Source organism: Oncorhynchus kisutch, linkage group LG6 (genome assembly GCF_002021735.2).
Source record: "Oncorhynchus kisutch isolate 150728-3 linkage group LG6, Okis_V2, whole genome shotgun sequence".
NCBI lineage: Eukaryota > Metazoa > Chordata > Actinopteri > Salmoniformes > Salmonidae > Oncorhynchus > Oncorhynchus kisutch.
In genome coordinates, this window is record NC_034179.2 from 63626479 (window position 1) to 63650549 (window position 24071).

The 24071-nt window shown below is 41.5% G+C and overlaps 2 protein-coding genes across 8 annotated transcripts in view; both read right to left on the reverse strand.

Moving 5' to 3' along the window:
* The window catches only part of pbx4 (pre-B-cell leukemia transcription factor 4), a 49740-nt gene extending 41547 nt beyond the window's left edge, over positions 1 to 8193 (reverse strand). Inside the window, exons 1-3 of one of the 6 annotated variants that reach the window (XM_031827156.1) lie at positions 6586 to 8118; positions 2646 to 2759; positions 703 to 776 (exon numbers count right to left, since the gene is read on the reverse strand). In XM_031827156.1, coding sequence (XP_031683016.1) covers positions 703 to 776; positions 2646 to 2759; positions 6586 to 6764 — 367 coding nt within the window. In that variant the 5' untranslated portion in view covers positions 6765 to 8118. Of the gene's footprint in view, positions 1 to 702; positions 777 to 2645; positions 2760 to 6585 lie in introns of all 6 variants that reach the window. The other 5 variants (XM_031827155.1, XM_020486250.2, XM_020486249.2 and 2 more) reach the window with 5 other exon arrangements.
* Positions 8194 to 8618: 425 nt separating this feature from the next.
* Positions 8619 to 23523, reverse strand: dsn1 (DSN1 component of MIS12 kinetochore complex). Of its 2 annotated transcripts, XM_031827159.1 has the most exons (12): positions 23422 to 23523; positions 23068 to 23098; positions 22583 to 22886; positions 22222 to 22295; positions 21998 to 22070; positions 19333 to 19420; positions 18773 to 18823; positions 18634 to 18705; positions 15509 to 15656; positions 13282 to 13369; positions 10943 to 11074; positions 8619 to 8921 (listed from the first exon to the last, which is right to left on the reverse strand). In XM_031827159.1, exons 1-11 carry the CDS (start codon positions 23454 to 23456, stop codon positions 10980 to 10982), a joined length of 1059 nt encoding a protein of 352 aa, XP_031683019.1. In that variant the 5' UTR covers positions 23457 to 23523; the 3' UTR covers positions 8619 to 8921; positions 10943 to 10979. The 2 variants fall into 2 exon arrangements, with proteins under 2 accessions (XP_031683019.1, XP_020341852.2); XM_020486263.2 differs by lacking the exon at positions 8619 to 8921 and having other exon boundaries at positions 9056 to 11074.
* Between the last annotated feature and the right edge of the window lie 548 nt (positions 23524 to 24071).

The window sequence follows — 24071 nt, forward strand, 5'->3', positions numbered from 1 at the left end:
GGGCAGAAAGTTGACGAACTGACTTGTTGGAAAAGTGCCATCCTATGACAGTGCCACATTGAAAGTCACTAAGCTCTTCAGTAAGGCAAATCTACTGCCAATGTTTGTCTATGGAGATTGCATGGCGGTGTGCTCAATTTTATACACCCGTCAGCAACGGGCGTGCCTCGTAGCCGAACCCACTCATTTGAAGGGGTGTCTAAATACATATAAAAGTATGGTCACAGATCTTTTCCTTTACTGAAATTGCTCCCAGACAAGTAAAGTGTACTCCACATTGATGAAATTAGCGTGATCGCTTCCAGCAGGTTAAGATCACCTCAGCATAACAAAAACCACCATCTAATTTCCTTTCGAACCTCAGCTACCAAATCAACGAATGAAATCAATACACAGTGTTATCTGAGGTATAAATAGGTAATGAACCAGGTGCCAAGGGAACCATTAACGAACCAATGGAGGCACCCATAGGGCCTATGTCTGAAACAAACAACCTGGAAATACAGGTCATGCTTACACCAATCCAATGCTTTGAAACGTGTGGGGTGGGGGGGGGGTTAAGATACCATTTTATTGTCTGTTTTCACAGAAATGTGTGTTTGCGTTATAAAACAAGTCCTATTGAGTGCACATTTCAGTAGAAATGGAAGCGAACTGGGATTCAGGCAGACTGGGATGAGAAAAAGGGAAGTGGAGACTCACCCGTCTTCTCTTTGATCTCACACAGAACGCTGAAGAGGGCGGGCTTCATTCTGTGACAGTTCAGGGCGTGTTTCCTAGGAGAGAGAGAGCGGAGGGGGAGAGGAAAGAGAGAGCGGGTTGGAGGTAAGATAAGGAGATGCAGGTACATCTTCTAGTCATTTCATAGCATGTGCCGTTCCAAGGAAAAGAGAGCTAGGTTGGAGTCGATGAGGTTCGTCCCATCCAGCGTTGATCTAGTTGAACAAGGTTCTGTATTAGCGGATTTCTAAAAGCTAATATAAACCAAATACAAAAAAAAGAAGGAAAACAGTTGTATTACCACAGGAATTAAACAAAGAAATGATCTACATCTGGGTTACAAGCTCTGATACTAATGAATGACAAAGATATAGGTCTAGAATACATCCAGTTTCACATTGATTTTAATATCTTGGTCCCCCGTAGCACAGTAAAGTTCCCTCCCAAGCCATGTTACTTTTGTACCCGCACAGCAATTTTTTGGTGAAAGCATACTCTGCTGAACACCCACTCAGTGACACTTGACTTTTAATTATATTATAAAGTCTCAATTAGAATATTCAATTAAAACAAACTAATGGGCCATGCTCCATCACTGCTTAGTGCTCGCTCACATGCGCACAAACTGTACAGCAGTGGTAGTCAGGGCCTTATTACTGACGGGCACGCAGGGCATGCGCCCTGGGGCCCAGACTTCCACCCCCCCCCCCACACACGCAAAATATGAATATTTCCAGAGGTAGCCCCCCCCCCCCCCCCCCCCCCCCCCAAAAAAAAAAAAAACTTTATTAGGGACCCAAACTGCTCAGATAACATATGAATGTGTCTTAAGCCTCGCCAAAATGTGTAGAATAGTAGGACATTTGCTTTTAATCTGCAAAAACTCTCTCTCAACCTCATGGCAAAATGTGTAGAATAGCAGTATTACCACTGGTAGTCATTGCAAAGCTTGCGAGCTGCATGCTGCTCTCAGGAACTTAAATGGCGGCTTGTGAAAATGCATTTTTTAGCAGGGGGTTCTTGCCCAGGGGCTCATAATATTTAAGAGGCCTTGACATTAAAGTCTGAAAATCCCTGTACACACACACATAGAAACATGACTCACATATTCATCATTGCTCTGATCTGTGCAGCTTCAGTGAAGAGCTTAATATTGAGCCCTTCCAGAGTGTCATGTCCCTAGAGCTGTGGTCCTCATCTGAAGGGAACCTTTAAGGATTTTTTTATCATCTATGCCTATTTATAAACCACAAAACATCTCATTTTCAAACGTATGAAATACATTGGGAGATCATGTGCTGAAATACACGACAGCTAAAACACACATTCATGGATTTGATGGATAACAAAAATAAATAAATCACCAAATAATACAAGTTAAAAATAATACTACCCAAAAGGAGAGATGGACAAAGTGTTCAACTGATAAACTTTTGAAACGGACCCGACACAGGCATCGGAGGGAGAATGAAAACAACCAAGACAAATGAATGAGTAGGCAACACCTAACCTCAACTCCACTCGTGTCCATGTAGGAGGCCTAACCTAGGCTATATCATATTGGGAAATGCATGAGTATTTTTTTGCTGATATGAAGTGTATATTGATGAGTCTGCCAATAACGAGGGGATCGCTCGTTACGTTACTCCTTCGAGCGAGCTCATAATTGTGTCCACCTGTATGTGGGTCTTAATTCTATGTAGCCTTTAATTTACACAGGTTTGTCTCACTGAGCTTACATTTTCGAGAGCTGCTCAGGTAAAAACATTTTTTTTATTTGAAAAATAATTTGAGTGGGAGAGGGGCTATGGAGGGAGGTGGGAGTCAGGGGGGGGGGGGGTATGAGCAGGAGCAGGTGTGGTGCTCGTGCTTTTATGGGGCATGCGGTCGGTCCTGTGGGTCCGGTAGACTTATACACTACTGACCTGTGCTGGAAGTTGAGCGGCAGGCCACCCCCTGCCGTGCCCCCCCCAGCTTCCCCTCCCTCTGCGGGGTCATCTGATCCGCCCCAGTGCGCCGGCGACTCCTCTGGCCAGCATCTGGACATGGGGTAACAGGGAGGAGAGGGTGAGGGGCGGGCAGGACAGGTAGTGCACTAGTTGTCCATCTCATCGGTTCTCTCATGCCACCCGGCCCAGAAAGTAACACCCCACACTCCAGGTCAGTATAAGGGCTATGTATGCATGCAAGGGGCCCCACAGGTGACATGCATGGCCTAGGTAGGCTACATTTGATGGCGCGCACGCGTGTGTGTGTGTGTGTGTGCGCACAGAGATATGCCAATCAAAGCGGTAGTCACCTCATTTGGCTCTCTTGTTTCGAGTGATAGGAGAGCATTTAGTCAAAATCAAAAGCAAACATGTTCATCAGAATTGAATAGGCCTTTATCAGACCATCCAAATCATGGACTGGACTAATCCATGATGGGCTATATCATGTCCAAGTCGAAAATCAGCCGTCCATCGACTTCTTTCTCCATCTTGCTGCTGTATGGAAATAAGTATTGACTGTCATCCCTGGCAAGTTACCAAATGTATAAGGTGTGTATATGTATTTTGTTAAACTTTAAAATTAAAATAAATCAATCTAGCTTACCTCTGCTGAGAGAAACAACTAGTGTGTAATTTCACTGATCTAGAGCATCTCAAGTCTTCAGACCTGCATATACAACTAATTAGGGTTGTGTGTAGGGTTGAGTATCGTGACAACCCTACACATAATAGGATTTAGCTGCTGCCTAAGAGTTTCTGACTCCATCCTCAGATGAGAAGGCCGAACACATGAAAACAACAGGAAGTACTAAAGGAGCAGGAGAACTGCTAGGCAAGTCATAAATAAAACTAATATTTAAAAAAAGAACTGCTCAATTCTGAACATCTCTCAGTCACTATAGTACAACAGCCATCTAGAAACACACACACACAACCACATCGCACACACCATAGAGAAAGAAAAAGAGGCCTTTAACATTGTAAACACACTAACATTATTTTGGGCCTACATTTTTTTCTTGAGCACGTATTTCAGGTCGTTAATTACGTCTTCAAAGTTATACCCTTAACAGTAAAGGCAATATCCTTGAGTTCATCAGAATCATCATAAGCTGTGTGTATCATCCAGCACCCCCCCCCCCCCCTCTCAATTCTCATTAATAGAAACTAGATTTTCGGACAGCTGCACTCCCGTACACATTATAGGAGAATTGATTGCACCCCGTGCAAAATGAAAAGGATGCACACCATCAGGATGGGAGGGAGTGAATTAATTAAGAGAACCAGGTGGTCAAATGTGGGGTGGAAAATCACTAGCTAATGACACTTCACACACACTGGCCACAGCCTCGTATTTGGACAGCCGCGTCTTTTGTTCACAATTCTGACGCCCCCCCCCCCGACTTCAGCTGACCTACGGCTCGGAGCCACATGGCATATGAATATGGGTAATTTGCTTATTGTCATGCACACACACACCAAGAGTCATGATATGCAAACATATACTCTGCATACATTAACAATTGAAGTCAGAGACCTAAAATATTAATGACTACTCTGTCAAAACACAAGTGACTGATTAACTTGTCCTATACCTACACCATGCTATTATATTTCCATAACCATGTTGATGTGTCATATCAGATATGGCATTGCGAATCATTTTTACAAGCCCACACAAGTGAAGTCCCTCCAACATTTTACCTAATGACCATTTGAATTTGAAAAGCTCATCACCGACAGCGACGGCTCAATTAAAGGAGGCCTGATTAGCATAGATAATGACAATGTAGGAGATTAATCAAGTGTATTTATGTGTCCAAACTGGCACACTATTACCTATATATAGTGCACTACGTAAAAAGTAGTGCACTATAGAGGGAATACGTTGCCATTTGGGACGCATACATAATGGTACTTGCTATTTGGGATCTTTGGGATGTCTTCCCCCCCCATGGAAGTAGAAATGTACAATGGCTAAGGTAAGAGTTCAGGTTAGGTAAGGGTTATGGGATCCCGGGTAGCACAAACACGCAATTTATCTAGCAATGGATTGATTGAGCTTGCATGCGTTCACAGTGACGTAGACTCCCCCCACCCCACACTAAATTAATGCTAATGTGTATGAAAGAGGAAAACAGTGACATTTCATAATGTTCATCCACTTTGTATTAAAAAGATGGTGGTCTGACACACTATCATCACTTCAAGATAGGTTTAGTAATAGGGGACAGTACAATGTAGGGTTAGTATTTAAACAAGTTGAAATGTGTTTTTACAAGTGCATACTGCAAATGTATTTGTATTACATGCACTAGTGTCGCATGGTATGGGCATTTGATAACAGACAAAAGCTTGCTGGGTAAAACTTCAGTTTTCATGTAGTTGTGCCCACTGTTCAAGAGATCGAGGTGAATCGACGAGGCATCATAGATCTGCATGTTATATTTTACATAACCCAGGTAATGTTTGCCCTGGCTTTCCAACAACCTAGGAACTAATCAGATGGGCTATTTGCATAAGTGTACATCGAAATATGAACTCAGACACAGATGTCACTATGTCTGAAAACCACAATGCAATGAGAGATGTTCTAATCTTGAGCTGTAAAACACAGGGCTATGGCCCAATAATAGACTAAAGGAGCCTAACATTAGTCCTTATAGTCCAAAGATCTTACATATTCTGTTTAGAGGCGAATTGGCTCTGCCAGCCAACACAGCCAAATACTCCATCTAAACGTGAATAGATTCTCAATAGCGGTATAGTTCTAGAAACATAAAGCCCTCTTTAATATCAAAATAATTTCACAAACGCAAAACATACACTTATTGTACACTGCTTTAACTGGTTTTAACACAGTTGCAGCAGACAGTATGTTAAAGTAACAACAATTTTGTGCGGCGTCAGTTTTCCGTTTACACAGGTGTTTCGAGATGCCGAAAGCCAATTGGCACAGGTAGTCAGTCGGCTGTCTTCTGTAAAACAAGCGCTTTAAGATGGAAATATGGCCATGTGGGAACCCTAAAAAAGCCCTATAAAAAGGTGTAGTAATTTTACTTTTTTTTATTTTTTTATTATTATTTTTCCCTGATATGAAAGATACGTTTATTATGTTTCCAAACCTGTACCACAAACAATGCATGTTAACGTTTAGCATAAACAGTGGGGCTCTTAACACAACTACCCTGGCCAGAAGGTACTATTGTCACTAGGCATTAACGGTGGTTTGCGTCTATGAACGGGCTAAGCCAGGGGTGTCAAACTAATTTTGCCATGCGGCCGCATTCGGTTTTCAATGAAGTCCACCCGGAGAGCTGCACTGAAAATGTGTTAGATTTCCTTTCCTTCCAAAATCATATTTTGGGGGAATTTGATGCTCTGTTTAGCTTTCATTTTTTTTGGCGAGCTGGACACAGTCAAGAAACTCTATGAATGTAGGTCCATTATCATTGCTACACAGTTAAGATTTTGTTTTAGTAATTTTTAAGTATTTTGACTTCGTTTTCCTCCACACTAAAATACAAATGACTTTACTTAAACCACCCGCAAGATTGGTCCCCTCGCGGGCCGAATCCGGACCCTGAGCCGTATGTTTGGCACCTCTGGGCTAGGCTATAGCGTAGAGCAATATTCTGTGCGTCTATGTGAGGAGCCTGCTTCTTCTTTTCGTGTAACGTTTGCCCACCAATATATTATTTGTCAGATAATGAAATCTTCTGTTGTTGACAAACCACAAGTGACTGAATAAAGCAGCGTGCATCACATCAAAAAATATCCATCATTGTACTGTACCAGGCAACAAGCGAGCAACAGAACACAAGACAGCATTAACAAAAACATCTCGTCTCATCTTCACAGCACGTTTTTTTACCTGGCCTGCGCCTCGTCCAGGCTTTCGTCTGTGATGGCCATGATCTGTTGTAGAATATCCCCAATGTCTTGTTGCGGTTGACCGAGCTGTTTTCTAACAGAGTCTGGGTCGCCAACGTCGCCTTGTGATAACCCGCCGAGTCCGGCGAGACCTGCCAGCATTCGCGTCTGATCATCCATAGCTACTTTCAAAGAAACCTAGGTCCTTTCCTCACAATCGAATTCACACAATTAGCCAGATAGCTAGCTAACAATGAAACCCCCAGCGCAAATCATACGCCACTGGCTGATAGTAATTAATTACAGCCAGCTAGTTAACCTAAAAAATACAATTCCAAAGCAGTTCCACATTCATAAACGGTTTGTGCTGCTCGCCGATGTCAATAACCACGGTAAGCTAGCGAATAAATGCTGCTAACTAAGCAACTGGCAAGCTAGCTGTGTAGCCCTAAGAAACATACAGAGGGAAAAAAGCAACGGACACATACACTAACTATGGAGCTGGCAGACAGCGCCTCACGCTAAAACAAGAAGAAAAGCGTTCTGTCCGGCGAATAAAATATGCATTCAAAATAATGCAAAATAAATAAAGACCAAGCAAAATGTCCGAACACCTTTCTAGCTAGAGTCATACGTTAATAAATCACACTTGCGGTGGTTCAAAGGGGCTTATCAAAACAAGAGTATTGTTTTCGCAGACTGGAAAAGGCAGCGCCAGGACCAGTGTGCATCGTTCACAGAACACCAGGTCGCGCTAGCTAGTGTAGCTAATTACCAAATTAGCTCTCTAAGTAGCCAGTTAGCTAGATACTTCAAGTGCGTAAAACAAACTCGTATGGCATCGGTAAAGAAAATAACTAAATTACTATAATTTGATAACACTAGCTATGCAAATAACAGGTAAAGTGTGGGTTAATTTTAGATAACTAATGCTGGCGCAAGTAAATAACGCTAACTGAATTAAAAGTGGCTAAAAATGTTAACGAGGACCACAATGCTAAAAGCTCAGAACATAACTAGCTAGCTTGATGTGTGATAAAATAGAATCGCAACTGATTTAATTATTCCAAACAAAATTTTGCAAGTGGGCAATGCTAGTTTAAAAGGCAACGACGCTGGCATGCTAAATAGTTAGCTAACAACAAAATGATCACCAGTATATTTTTACGGGTCCTCAGCTGGGACAGTCATTCTCCTCCCACGTAAAAAAAAAAATCACTTTTGAGGAAAAAAATGTTTGCTGAAAGTTATAATGGCATTCTTTTCCACCGGGCAGCCACGGAAAGTTGAATTCCGTAACACTCTTGGCTGCAGTGGTGTGTGTTTTCTCAGATCTTTTCCCCCGATAAAGGTTAGCGTTTTCCTTTGCTGTTTTCTCCCTGCTGCTCATGAAGTCACAGACAACTCTGTGACCATACAATATCGCGCATTCAATTCACGATGCTACTGCGTCAGATTGTATTTGATTAGATATTTACTTTCCATGTGATTTTTTTGTAGACATTTTCCTGTTTCATATAAACTAATCCAGGGTCATATGAAAAACTTCAGTCGGCTATTTTAGACTTTTGTATTGAACCAGTTTCGCTCCCTTCCCTGACATGCAGATTACCCTAATCAGTGTTTGCCCACTGAGCTAAGGCTGGCATTCAGGTCACAGGCATGGTTATTTTTTATGCGAAAAGACTTCACGGAAGCACTTCTGCTACAATAGTATACTGTCGAGAGGTCTTGACCTCAGTGGCACACTAAGTTTTCAGGGGGCAGATCAAGGGGTTGAGTTTGAATAAGGGGGTACTTATTGGATTTGGCTAAGTGTCAGTCTGACACAATTGTAATTAGTGGTGTATGTTTTCTTTACTGTCAAGATCCCCTCAACCCTGAACTGTCAGTCGATTGAATTACCACCACACTCCATCCATTGATCAAATCAATGACTGACTCATACAGTAACTGGGACCAATATTGAAGTATCTTATAATTTGTCTACAAAAAATTTGTCAAATTGGAACAAATCACACCAACAAACAGGACGTGTTCAGAAACATCCCATGAAGCATCCTCATGTCTTTTAGTGTGAGAAATATATACAGAACAGATTGAATACAAACGTCCATTTTTTTCTGCAAACGTGGACGATTTTGCTGCAGTTTATCACTCAGATGAGAGAGCAGCTCCGCTAGATGAGTTGGGAGACTGAATAGACATGGAGAGAAGGCTGACTGCTGTGCTGGAATAATAGGTGTGCACACCACGAAGGGGAGTGCACGGGACAAAACTGGCCGTGGATTCTGCTGACGCTCGGTGCATCCCTCTTCCAGTCTATGCCTAATCAATCTGAAGTTAGAGAAGGGAGAGGGAGTAGATTTCATAAAGACCTGGCCTAACAGGGAGAGAAACATTTTTATAGCACCGACAGGCATTTACACATCAAAAGTAGGACCAGGCATATTACGGGTCACAAAAAAACATTCACGTTCAACCCAGTTTATTTGAATACATTTTTGGTCCATTTGCAAACTCTATATTGTAAGACTAAATGTAAAGCAGTGATGTCAAATCTAAAGAAAGTATACATGATCAATAACTAATGTGCTAATCCATATTTTGTATCTAGTTCTCTACTATATTTCTTTTTAGATCCCGTTTGTTCTGTGAATGTTTCTTCAGTACCTGAATACGTGACTTGACTTCTTTCAATTTGTAAGCAGGAGATGCCCTCCCTCTCATTCCACAAGCACCCAGCCTTATTTCCATCCAAATAAGAATCGATCCCTTGCCGTGCACCACCCTCCCTCCATGACTCTCCCGTGCTCACGACCCCACTTTTCTCCCTCTGTCCTCTCTCTCATTCTCACCATGCACCACCCCCCAATGCAAGAACAGCCCACAGAAAATACATGTTTGTAATTCAGCAATAAATAAGACCAAATATCATGGTGATTTGAGTCATTAGGTGCAGGACACCTTTCCTAGTTGGGCAGAATTTGAACCAGTCTAATTCCTTTCACACAGTTTCTTAAAAAAAAAGACATCACACTGTTCATGCAAATGTAACTATTGACTGTTACAGTTATCTGAGGCATTATTCCTCATTGATGTCAGGGCCACATTCAATTGTTCATGTTTCTCCTGGTAAGAGGCACAACCATATAGCATGAAATACGGTGAGAATATTTAAGAGGTGATAGTGAGTGAATGATATTGAAAAAGGAAAAAAAAAAAGGGGGGGGGGGGGGTTATGAAATACTTGGCATAATGTCAGGCCTTCGTTCTGCATCAGTAACCTGGTGAAAGGAGAGGGAGGGAATCACGGTGAGGTGGGGGAGGGGCTTCCTCCCTGATGGACAGGAGAAGGGACAGAGGAAGACAGCAGTGCCAGAGGAGAGAAGAGAGGACCGAATCTCTGGCCAAAACAGAAAAGATTACAGGATAAGAAAGGGACAGTGAGTAAATTATAATACATAAGATACAAGGGTGTTTTGTGAGAACTAACAAGTTGTGTGTAAAGAGAATTCATCCCCTTGTTACACACTGAAACCAGTCATGTTTCAAAGGAGTTGGGATGGAATAACATTTCACATTTTCTTGTTTATGAAGGGTTAAAAACAAAAAGGATTGGGACCTGGTTTTAAAACCACCAATTCAATGGTCAGAAAGTAAAAGACAAATTCAGATAATTGCTGTTAATAATGTAAAAGTCATTCACATTTTTTTTTTACAAGAATATACAGGAAAATAAAGGAAAGCTGGTATCGCGCAAATTAGCCCCAAAAGACATCCACTGCAGGTGAATATTTTCTACATCTTTTACTATAGGTGAATATTCATAAACTGCCTAAATAAAAAGGTGAGATTGCCCTCTGGTGGCCAACAGCATACGTTTTGTAGGGAGAGTGGGGTGTCCGTCCCAAATGGCACCCTGTAACCTATATAAAAGTAATACTTTTGACCAAGGGCCCATAGCACTCTGGTACAAATTAGTGCACTATATAAGGAATAAGGTGCCATAGTATAGTGGTGGAATAAGATTACAATAGATAGGCTATAGCAGAAATAATCAACATTCATCCCATGAAGAAAGATAACAGAGACTATTATTTACAAACAACCACAAGGCACCAAAGAGAACAGCTAACTTAGAGAGCCATGGGTACAGAGTGAAGACCCATAAATATAGAAAACACAGAAAAAGCCAGACTGATCTTTCTATTGGTCATTCATTGAGTGAACCTGGACGAGACGAAAGGTCACAATACAGTCATTTCTATTAAAGGTCTTTGCCTTGCTTGTACAAAGCCAGAATTCAGTCTGCTTAGTTATTTTTTTTTGCCATGAAAAATCTAGCATGGTTGTACCGTGATTCTGTATTGTGACAACCCTAAGACAGAGGTACTAGGATGATGCGTTGGTTGATACAGAGGGTGGGGGTCCTGCCAGTAGATCCCTGACTGGGTCAGAGGAGAGTTCCTGGAATCCCACATCAGTTGCTGATGGGGGGGGGGGGGGGAATAGAAGTACACACTTAATACACGATCACAACAAATACATTTTAAAAACACATTCAGTATATTCTAAAACAATTTTATTCTTTTAAAAGGGGAGGTGCAGTTAAGTTAATTTTCCTGTTTATAAATATTTCCACACTGAGGTCAGTGACATTTTTTAAATTATGATAATGCACTTTTTGTAAGAGCTATTTGAAAGAAAATGCCTGGAATTTCAGCCCGTTCAGGTGGGATGGAACTTTTGGCACACATCATCACATGGTGACCTGCTTATAAAAGACCAATGACTGTTCATCCAGGTAGGCTCTAGACCATCCTCTCAGGACTCTGCATGCAACTATATTGAAATTTGCTTCCTAACACCCACCTGATCAGACTGAACATTTCAACTGCCAAAGAAGGCTCTGGGAATTAAATGATCCAAATATAAATTGTTATTTTTCATTAAATAAGCAATTTATTAGACATACAGTGCCTTGCGAAAGTATTCGGCCCCCTTGAACTTTGCGACCTTTTTCCACATTTCAGGCTTCAAAGATAAAGATATAAAACTATTTTTTTGTGAAGAATCAACAACAAGTGGGACACAATCATGAAGTGGAACGACATTTATTGGATATTTCAAACTTGAACAAATAAAAAACAGAAAAATTGGGCGTGCAAAATTATTCAGCCCCCTTAAGTTAATACTTTGTAGCGCCACCTTTTGCTGCGATTACAGCTGTAAGTCGCTTGGGGTATGTCTCTATCAGTTTTGCACATCGAGAGACTGACATTTTTTTCCATTCCTCCTTGCAAAACAGCTCGAGCTCAGTGAGGTTGGATGGAGAGCATTTGTGAACAGCAGTTTTCAGTTCTTTCCACAGATTCTCGATTGGATTCAAGTCTGGACTTTGACTTGGCCATTCTAACACCTGGATGTGTTTATTTTTTAACCATTCCATTGTAGATTTTGCTTTATGTTTTGGATCATTGTCTTGTTGGAAGACAAATCTCCGTCCCAGTCTCAGGTCTTTTGCAGACTCCATCAGGTTCTCTTCCAGAATGGTCCTGTATTTGGCTCCATCCATCTTCCCATCAATTTTAACCATCTTCCCTGTCCCTGCTGAAGAAAAGCAGGCCCAAACCATGCTGCTGCCACCACGTTTGACAGTGGGGATGGTGTGTTCAGGGTGATGAGCTGTGTTGCTTTTACGCCAAACATAACGTTTTGCATTGTTGCCAAAAAGTTCCATTTTGGTTTCATCTGACCAGAGCACCTTCTTCCACATGTTTGGTGTGTCTCCCAGGTGGCTTGTGGCAAACTTTAAACGACACTTTTTATGGATATCTTTAAGAAATGGCTTTCTTCTTGCCACTCTTCCATAAAGGCCAGATTTGTGCAATATACGACTGATTGTTGTCCTATGGACAGAGTCTCCCACCTCAGCTGTAGATCTCTGCAGTTCATCCAGAGTGATCATGGGCCTCTTGGCTGCATCGCTGATCAGTCTTCTCCTTGTATGAGCTGAAAGTTTAGAGGGACGGCCAGGTCTTGGTAGATTTGCAGTGGTCTGATACTCCTTCCATTTCAATATTATCACTTGCACAGTGCTCCTTGGGATGTTTAAAGCTTGGGAAATCTTTTTGTATCCAAATCCGGCTTTAAACTTCTTCACAACAGTATCTCGGACCTGCCTGGTGTGTTCCTTGTTCTTCATGATGCTCTCTGCGCTTTTAACGGACCTCTGAGACTATCACAGTGCAGGTGCATTTATAGACTTGATTACACAGGTGGATTGTATTTATCATCATTAGTCATTTAGGTCAACATTGGATCATTCAGAGATCCTCACTGAACTCTGGAGAGAGTTTGCTGCACTGAAAGTAAAGGGGCTGAATAATTTTGCACGCCCAATTTTTCAGTTTTTGATTTGTTAAAAAAGTTTGAAATATCCAATAAATGTCGTTCCACTTCATGATTGTGTCCCACTTGTTGTTGATTCTTCACAAAAAAATACAGTTTTATAGCTTTATGTTTGAAGCCTGAAATGTGGCAAAAGGTTGCAAAGTTCAAGGGGGCCGAATACTTTCGCAAGGCACTGTGTATATATATATATAAAAAATAAAAGGTTTTGCAAACATTCTGCCCTACGGAACACAACCCTGAGAACCACTACATCCATTCATCCACCCAGACATATCCTTACCCAATCTGCAGCTTGTCTCCTTCACCAGTAGCTGAGACTGTTCGAGTATGGACAGCAGCTCCCTGACCATCTTACACTGGGTGTCCATCTATGGAGGAAGATAATGGGTTTTTATTACATGTAGCGCTAGCAAACCACAATTTAAGAGGGTGATGTGAGCTTTTCACAACTCAAACGGTAATAAAACGCCAGCCTTCGATATGCGCCCATCTCCAACAAAAGCCAGTGTAAGTAAGAATGTGTTCTTAACTGACTTGCCTAGTTTATTTTAAAGGACAAGAAGAAGAGACTTGCTTGGGCCAAGAAACACAAGCAATGGACTCGTTGAAATCTGTCCAAATTTGAGATTGTTGGTTATTTTACCAAGGAGAGTGATGCATCAGATGACCTGGTCTCCACAAATCACCTGACCTCAACCCAATTGAGATGGTTTGGGATGAGTTGGACCGCAGAGTGAAGGAAAAACAGCCAACAAGTGCTCAGCATATGTGGGAACTCCTTCAAGAATGTTTGAAAAGCATTCCAGGTGAAGCTGGTTGAGAGAATGCCAAGAGTGCGCAGAGCTGTCAAGGCAAAGGGTGGCTCCTTTGAATATAATATATTTTGATTTGTTTAACACTTTTTTGGTTACTACATGATTCCATAGTTTTGATGTCTTTACTATTATTCTACAATGTAGAGAAAAGTAAAAATACAGAAAAACCCATGAATGAGTAGGTGTCCAAACTTTTGACTTGTACTGTACAGTCAAGCGTTTTAAAAATGGGGCTTTCTACATTCTGATTATTTTATATTGTTCGATCAAACTTTGAATGAAGTGACTGGGCACTTTGAATACAGTATTGTTTGACATGACAACGAGGGGTTAATGTGACAGGGTAGGAACCAAAATATTGGTCAGCGTTTCTCAGGGGACGCTAATTAGATGTTACATCAAGTAAGAGGACATGTAATGTAAGTAAAATATGAATGCCTTGCCTATTCCTCTAAGATTCAGAATATACTGTTGTACAAGGAGACATATTTCACCGGACGTATAAATGTAAATGGTAGTGAGAGGAAGCCCACTGGCCGGCAGTGGGAGAAGATGGAACGGGATAGATTGAGTGACATTCTGCAAACAGTCATTAATTAAACACTTGATTTCAATAGTTTTGTGTTCCCAAAACTATCATCTGTTATGAATAGAGCAGATAAGTTTTGTAGACTTTACCCGTGCAAAAGTTTTTTTATATATTTAAATCACGTTTAGGAGTGCAAAGGCAAATTTAGTTACTGCACACGCGCACTTCAGAGTAGGCCTTCCCTAATGGAAATATGCAGAAGTATATTAGAACGCACCAACAGGATCTCACTTCCTTGTGCTTGGCTCTGCCCACTAAGACTAATTTGTTCTCATTGGAAACGACAGGCTGTGGGTCCATCTTGGTTTAGTTGTAAAGATATTTGGTATCAGGCTGTATTAGCTAGGTAGTGACTCATGGTAGAGCAAAAGCTGCTTTCCTTGAGTGAAAATGAGCTGGGTATGTGGGGAAGGAGAGAGAAGACGAGTAGCAAACGGAATAAACTATAAAAACAGACATTACACACAGAGGAGTGATGTAACATTTAAACAAACCAAACATTAAAATACTGTTACACAAAGATAAACTAAAAGACAAACCGGTCTGTGCAGCAATACCAGTATACAGTCAAATAAAGTATACCGCCCAGCCCTTGCTCAGGCTATTAATTGACGTTTTATGTTAGATTAATTCACACACACACAAGGGTGTGATAAATATTGAAAAAAAAAAAAGTTGCTCAAACCCTGAAGGCAAGTACGGACACTGTTCACAGACACATTAGCTGTCAAAAAAAACCATATTGCATTGAACTACAATGTGTGCACTGCAGCTAACATCTTTTACTTTCTGAGCATTTTACACAGAACACTGAGGGGTGAATCCTAACTTCCACTTCAGTCAAATTTAGAATTATTTATAGTCTCCTATTGACATAAATGCATGACTAAGTGAAAATGTGACTTAGATGGATGTTAAGATTTGCCCAATAGAACATTTTAAACTCCACCGGCCTTTTTCCTGGACACAAAAAGCCAAATACCAGACTATAAAACTATTTCAACAGAGATTCTCCAATGAGCTTGCTTTTAGTCTAGGACTAGGCCTAATCTGTGTCCAAGAAACCGTCCCCAGGTGGTATAACACTAGTTTGTCCGTCTTACCACCATGTCCATAGTCGACAGTACGGGCTGCTGTCTGCAGAGCAGGCTGTGGTAATCAGGTTTGTTCAGGATGAGCTGGCTCTGTGAGGACTGGGCCAGGCAGCTAGGGTCTAATGTCACCCCCGTCTCCTGGCACTGCTCCACTCGCCTGCAAAGGGAAAGGAGGAGGTATGCCGACATTTACACAAACCAAAAACCATGGCCCTAAAATGGTCTGTAGCCAACTCTTGTATCGTTATCATGCCATGCTGTACAATGAACAAGCATTGGGGGCAGATCAGCTTTAATATTGCAGATAGACTGTAGCTTCCATCAATGTAATTGTCTGCATTTACAATCCCCATATATTTTTTGTACCAGTCAAAAATTGACACACCTACTCATTCAGAAGGTTCTATATTGTTACTATTTTCTACATTGTAGAATAGTCAAGACAAAACTATGAAATCATGTAGTAACCAGAAAAGTGTACAATCAAAATATATTTTAGAATCCTCAAAGTAGTCACCCTTTGCCTTGATGACAGCTTTGCACACTCTTGGCATTCTCTCAACCAGCTTCGCCTGAAATGCTTTTCCAACAGTCTTGAAGGAGTTCTCACATATGCTGAGCACTTGTTGCCTGCTTTTCCTTCACTCTGCGGTCCAACTCATCCCAAACCATCTTAATTGGATTAAGTTGGGGGATTGTGAAGGCCAGATCATCTGATGCAGCACTCCATCACTCTCCTTCTTGGTCAAATAGACCATACACAGCCTGGAGGTGTGTTGGGCCATTGTCCTGTTGAAAAACAAATGATAGTGGGACTAAGCCCAAACCAGATGGGATGGCGAATCGCTGCAGAATGCTGTGGTAGCCATGCTGGTTAAGTGTGCCTTGAATTCTAAATACGTCACAGACCGTGTCACCAGCAAAGCACCATCACACCTTCTCCTCCATGCTTCACGGTGGGAACCACACATGCAGAGATCATCCGTTCCACTACTCTGCGTCTCACAAAGACGTGGCAGTTGGAACCAAACATCTCGAATTTGGACTCATCAGACCAAAGGACAGATTTCCACCGGTCTAATGTCCATTGTGCGTGTTTCTTGGCCCAAGCAAGTCTCCTTTTCTTATTGGTGTCCTTTAGTAGTGGCTTCTTTACAGCAATTCAACCACGAATGCCTGATTCACACAGTCTCCTCTGAGCAGTTGATGTTGAGATGTGTCTTATTTGAACTCTGTGAAGCATTTATTTGGGCTGCAATTTGAGGCTGGTAATTCAATTGAACTTATACTCTGCATCAGAGGTAACTGTGTCTTCCTTTCCTGTGGCGGTCCTCTTGAGAGCCTGTCATCATAGCCCTTGATGGTTTTTGCGACTGCACTTGAAACTTTCAAAGTTGCTGAAATTTTCCACATCGAGTTTTCCACATACATTCATGTCTTCAAGTCATGGTCGACTGTCGTTTCTCTTTCCTTATTTGAGCTTTTCTTGCCATAATATGGACTTGGTCTTTTACCAAAATAGGGCCATCTTGTGTATACCACCCCTACCCTTGTCAAAACGCAACTGATTGGCTGAAATGCATTAAGGAGGAAAGAAATTACAGAAATGAACTTCTAACAAGGCACACCTGTTAATTGAAATGCATTCCAGGTGACTACCTCATGAAGCTGGTTGAGAGAATGCCAAGAGTGTGCAATGTGAGCCATGACCAGCCTTTCAAAGCACTTCATGGCTACCGACGTGAGTGCCACGGGGCGGTAATCATTTAGGTAGGTTACCTTCGCTTCCTTGGACACAGGGACTATGGAAACGCTGCAATTAGTTGGTTGTAATTTTGGGTAGAACAGCCATTTCCATATATTTTTGCTAGCTGCATGTGTGACATAACTCCACCAGTCCTATTTATGATTTAATTTACAAAGATGTTTATTATCAAATAGTATATTTGAGTTTAACCCCAATATTAGTTCTGTTTTTTCTGGTGGATTAAACTGAAATTGCAAACAACTTTCTATGGCTGATTTAAACAAATAATGATATTGGAGATGATTTCCTTTTCAAATGACCAAAAGTGAGGTAATGGGAAAAGGCCATTCTTGAACATGGGGTGAGACATTCTTACAAATTTGCTAGAGAACCAGTTCGGATTTATGTATAACTTTTGGATGACTGACGCCTTCAGAGAGAGGTCTAATGCTTTAATATTTAATCATTTCTGCCCTCCGAATTCATATTCATTATATAAATAGGCCCTTTTAAATTTTGTCTGGCTTGCCGTTCCAAATCAAATATATATTTTTTTGCCCATATAATAAAAACAGGTCGCTAGGTGTAGGCAAGACCATAAGCAAATAGGTAAACTGTGATATGACTAGAGTTAATCAGGGTTATTTTTCCAGGAATAGACAGGTGTTATCCTTCCCATGGTAGCAAGATCTAATCAATTTTTGCTAACTTTCTATTAAAAGTTATTGGAGTGAGATCATTTCTTTCGGGATATGTATACCGAGTATGTCCACATCAACCATCAGACCATTTTATTGGTAAACTACATGGTAAAGTAAAAATTGCATTTTTTTATGATCCAATATGTAAGACAGTAAACTTATCATTTGGTTGTAATCAAGAGAGGTTAGAAAAATTATCTAGATCTTCTATGAGGCTGTGGAGGGATCCAAATTATGGATTTAAAAGAAAACACGAATCATCAGCGTATAAATGACACCTTCGTTTTCAAGCCCTGGATTACTAACCCCTTAATATCATTGTTGGATCTGATTAACAGCTATCATTTCGATGGCAATAATAAGGAGATATGCCGATAGTGGACAACCTGGTTTTACTCCTGTTGACAGTTTAAAACTTTGAGAAGTAGCTATTATTTACTGTTCTACACATAGGGTTACTGTACATAACTTTAACCCATTTTATAAAAGATTCTCCAAATATTCCAGGCATTTATATTTTACACCTCCAGTCATACTTTATCAAAGGCCTTTTCAAAGTCAGCTATGAATACCAGGCCTGGAGCACCAGGCACATGAAGACAAATCACTTTATTGACAACCCAAAACTTAGGAGCATGGGGAGTGCAGAACGAGTGCATGTCATTTGTGCGTGTGAATGTGCTCACCTGGCCAATTCTTCAGCTTTACTCCGATGCTTGTCTAACAGGGAGTCCCAAGATGCACTCTCAGCCTGCAGCCTGAATCACAATCACAATTGTTATTCATTGCGCACGTGCACACACACACACACAGAGAATCAGTTACCTGTGTATAGCCTTCCTGGTCTGCTCCAAGGTGTTCTGCATTGCAGTGTCACTAGCGAGAAAGAGACAGTCAAAAGGGATTCATAACAGATGGCTGAATGACTACAGAAAGGCCTGAACTAGAAATAAAGGTCAACAGAGAAGAACGACAGTCCTTTTTCTTTTGGGCTGTGCCGATACCAGAATTGCAATCATTTTCTCCATGTCAAAATGAAAACCCGTAGCAGGCCAAACTCTTTGTTCCTTTAAAAACCTGTTGTATGTAAAATAACATGTTGTGCTTGGGGGGGGAAATTACATGAAACTCTGATGCTGTTTGTTTCCAACACTAGGGTTGTTTTCCTAAAGAAGTTAAAACTGCTTTGGGTTTTGTTTCCTTGCAACGATACTGACGAGTATCGCAATACTCGTATCGTCCAGATTTCTCATGTTAAAGGATCAGAAAAAAGTTGGTGCATAGAAGAGAAAGGGTAAAATAGACTGCTCAGGAAAAAAGTAAGTATGTATGCTTAAGGATGTTAAGCCAGTGAACAAAATGAGATTGACTAGAGACAGCATTACTTGGCTGTGCTTGTGGGAGGTTGTTGACACTGTGGCTCACTGCGTAGGTCTTTGGCCAGGCAACACCACCCCTTCTGTACATCCTCCACTGAGACAGGGAAGAGAAAGGCAGTAACGGAAGATAACACTATTAGACAACACTTACAGTGCATTTGGAAAGTATTCAGACCCTGACTTTTTCCACATTGTAATGTAACAGTCTTATTCTAAAATAGGTTAAATAGTTTACCCCGCCCACATCAAGCTATACACAATACCCCATAATGACAGAGCAAAAACAGGTTTGTCGAAATTAGTGATGCACCAATGAATGTTTGGCCGATATTTTCCTTGCCCCTCCAAAAAAAAGAAACCGATATTCAAAATGTTTGCAGCCTTAAGCATTCTAGTACAGTTCAATAGTAACATACACACGCAGCAGTCTAAGGCATTGCATCTTAGTGCAAGAGGCGTCACTACAGTCCCTGGTTCGAATCCAGGCTGGATCACATCCGGCTGTGATTGGGAGACCAGTTTCTACTGGTCATTGTTTTCAGGCGGGTTCTATTTGTGCTAGCTAGCTACGCCAGAAGTTGCAGTCCAACAAATAATGCTGTGTTACCAACACATTATTGTAAACACATTGTTCGTGGCTGGTGTTTGCAGACTTTTTTGTACAGCTTTGACAGTGTTAATTGACATGTATTTTTGGACACGCAACAACCTAAACAGCGTTCCATAGTATGTTGTGAAGCTAATAGCAGTGACACAATTCCATTATCTTGGCGTTAACGGATTTCGCCTTAAGTCGTCTTGCTGAAATGTTCTTACCCTTTCAAATGATTGCTCAAATTGTTGACTGCAAGATCCACACAGCAGACATTGTGGGCTAGGTTAGGAATGCTGTGTTGCACGTGTATTTTACGTGGCGTTATATAGGTGTTCAAGTCAGCTTTGACATCGGTTTTGCACAAACTAGATAGACATCGAGCCGATACCGACGTTGGCATTTTTAGATAATCTCGGGCAATTCCGATATATCGTGCATCCCAAATAGAAATGTTTGCAAGTTTTTTTAAGTATCACATTTGCATAAGTATTCAGACCCTTTACTCAGTACTTTGTTGAAGCACCCTTGTCAAAAATTACTTGTCACGTGTATTTGGAGAGTTTCCCCCATTCTTCTCTGCAGATCCACTCAAGCTGTGTCAGGTTGGATGGGGAGCATTGCTGTCCAGCTATTTTCAGGTCTCTCCAGAGATGTTAGATCGGGTTCAAGTCCAGGCTGCCTGGGCCACTCAAGGGCATAGAGACTTGTTCCGAAGCCACTCCTGCGTTGTCTTGGCAGTGTGCTTAGAGTCGTTGTCCTATTGGAAGGTGAACCTTCACCCCAGTCTGAAGTACTGAGCGCTCTGGAGCAGGTTTTCATCAAGGATCTCGCTGTACTTTGCTCCATTCATCTTTCCCTCGATCCTGTATAGTTTCCCAGTCCCTGCAGCTGAAAAACATCCCCACAGTATGATGCTGCCACCAACATGCTGGTGCCAGGTGGAATCCAAAAGTGACGCTTGGCATTCAGCTGTCAGAGCAGCTCACAGATTACTGAACCTGTACATAGCCCATCTATAATTTAGCCCAAACAACTACCTCTTTCCCTACTGTATTTATTTTGCTCCTTTGCACCCCATTATTTTTATTTCTACTTTGCACATTCTTCCACTGCAAATCTACCATTCCAGTGTTTTACTTGCTATATTGTATTTACTTTGCCACCATGGCCTTTTTTTTGTTGCCTTTACCTCCCTTCTCACCTCATTTGCTCACATCGTATATAGACTTGTTTCTACTGTATTGACTGTATGTTTATTTTACTCCATGTGTAACTCTGTGTCGTTGTATGTGTCGAACTGCTTTGCTTTATCTTGGCCAGGTCGCAATTGTAAATGAGAACTTGTTCTCAACTTGCCTACCTGGTTAAATAAAGGTGAAAAAAATATTTTAAAAATTCAGGCCTTTGCTCATACCTATGTAAATACGGTATGTTTTTTGTAAATGTGCAAACATTTCTACAAACCTGGTTTCACTGTCATTATGGGGTATTGTGTGTAGATTAAAAAATACATGTAATACATTTTAGAATAAGGCTGTAACGTAATAAAATGTGTTAAAGGGGAAGGGATCTGAATACTTAACAAATGCACTGTATGCCTAGTGCACTGCACTCAACTTATTTAACTAGGCAAGTCAGTTAAGAACACATTATTATTTACAATGACGGCCTACCATAAGGCAAAAGACCTCCTGCGCATACGGGGGAATATAGAACAATACTACACACATCACGATAAGAGACACTACATAAAGAGAGACAGACAACATAGCATGGCAGCAACACATGATTCAGCATGGTAGCAACACAAAACATGGTACAAACATTAATTGGGCACAGACAACAGCACAAAAGGCAAGAAGGTAGAGACAAGAATACATCACACAAATCAGTCACAACCGTCAATAAGAGTGTCCATCATTGAGTCTTTGAATGAAGAAATGGAGAAAACGGCTGGCTCCATTCAAAATACAGCACCGAACCAGTAGGGGGGTAAACATTGGATGTGGTTTTTTTGCTAGATGTTACAATCCAAAACAACTACTTATTTGACAGACGTACAAGAATCCTACCAACCTTGTGTCTGAAGTGACTCTAAACTGCCGTTGGGTGTCGTGCTCAGTGAGTCTTGTAACTTCTCAACTGCCAGCTGGAGACAAAGAGGAGAGCGATGGGACACACAGAAAATGAGTTAAATTGTCAGCCAGGATCACATAGATGTTGTAATAATCTTCGGGTTGAAGTTAGCCTGACCTTCAAAAACACACACCCCCTAGCGAATTGTAATCACTTAAACATACCCTCATAGAAGCCTCCATCAGTTTCTCCAGCCTCTCTTCCTCGGGTAGGGATTGGCTGATTGACCTGCATAGAGCTGGATGAGAGGCATTTAGCTTAGCGTTTACAGGTATTTTAAGTGTATTTTGTAAATCACTAGGCCCCAATTGTGCCTCCTTCCCTTACTGCCATTCATTGTTGTTTAGGGTCAACCTGGGATAGGTAGTTGACTCTATCCATAGCTCGGAAAGAGTATATGTTTTACGGCTCAAGAAGACGTAAACAATTACCCTCTATCCAATTGGACGCTCTGACTAGTGTCACCCATCCCAGACACCAAAACCAATGTTGTTGACATTGAAAAATACAAGTTTCGGGTCTCACTCTGGGAGGTGTTGGAGAGGGCAGGGAGAGAGCGTCGGCCCCTGGTCGACCTCCTCCAGGATTTCCTTTGCGTGCTGCTGGGGCTCAACGACCGACCCTCTGTTAGAACACCCCCCTCAGGGTCCCTTACCCACCCCTCGCCTCCAGAACACGGCTCCATCTGTACCTCTGTTGTTTCTGACATATGTGTGGTGGTGGAGGAAGGAGTGTGTCTGCGGGGAGATTTGGGGTGAGGAGCTGCTGGGCTTGGACTCCCAGGGCAAACTCTTTTAAGTCCCTGCTGAGGGATTTCTTCTTGGTGGACCTTGATCAACAGACAAAATGTGAGTGGGCTTTAAGATCATTCCTATGTTATCGTCAATGGTATGCTAACTTCGTCAGCTAGCTATCATTTTAGTAAGGTTATATTATGTATATTATAATTGTCCCTTATGTGCAACCAAATCTGCCTAGACCACAACACAATCAGCTGTTGAGTGTCTTACCATCTTCTGGTGTTCAGCAGAGCTGTCGGAGCTGCGGGTGACATCAATGAAAGAGAGAGAAAAATCAACACAACCACTGAGCATAGTTGATGCTGAAATGGCTAGTTAGCCACGTTGATACACAGCTAACACTAGGACTACTTTAAAATTGGCGTATTGTCTGTGTTAGATACTAGCTAACAACGTTAGTAGCCAACGTTAGCCGGGCAGTGAGGTTGGAGGTTAACGTTAGGAAGATACTAATTTAATAGAAAACCCAATACGAGCCCCTGAGATAGGACGCCAATTCTTCACAGCAAAACAGTGAACTTCAGAAAAACTTTCAGTAACGTTATTAACTAAAAAGATACAAACCTTTCCGATTGCTCTCCAGAATGAATATCCGCCATTTTCTTTTTAAAATCTGCCCGCGCACAAACAAAATCGCCCCTCCCATGTACAGATATGCATGTCGGGAAATGTAGCATTGAGCCACGTGGCCCCCTATGAACATATTTTGACTACTTAGGATCTAGCTACCATTTCTCTGCATGAACCGTCCCTAAAGCTGTTTTTTTTGGGACGAGTTGCGGTCTCCTCCTCTCAAGATAACCTAATGTTTACCATAATACAGCTTTAGAAAAAAACTACGTTTTTTAGCACGGTTTGGCACCAAATGAAATCTAAGGTGGCTCCATGTTATTATACTGAACACAAATATAAACGCAACAAGGAAATCAGTCATTTGAAATAAATAACTTGGGCCCTAATTTATGGATTTAATTTGACTGGGAATAGATATCTGTTGGTCACAGATTTAAAAAAGTAAGATGGTGCAGACAGACATGGAAGCTCTGCTTCCAGCTCCTCAGCAACTTTGCAGACAAGCATTTTGCTACACCTGCAATAACATCTGCTAAAAAAATGGGCCACAGAATGGGCTTCGGGATCTCGTCACGGTATGTCTGTGCATTAAAATTGCCATAGATAAAATGCATTTGTGTTAGTCGTCCGTAGCTTATGCC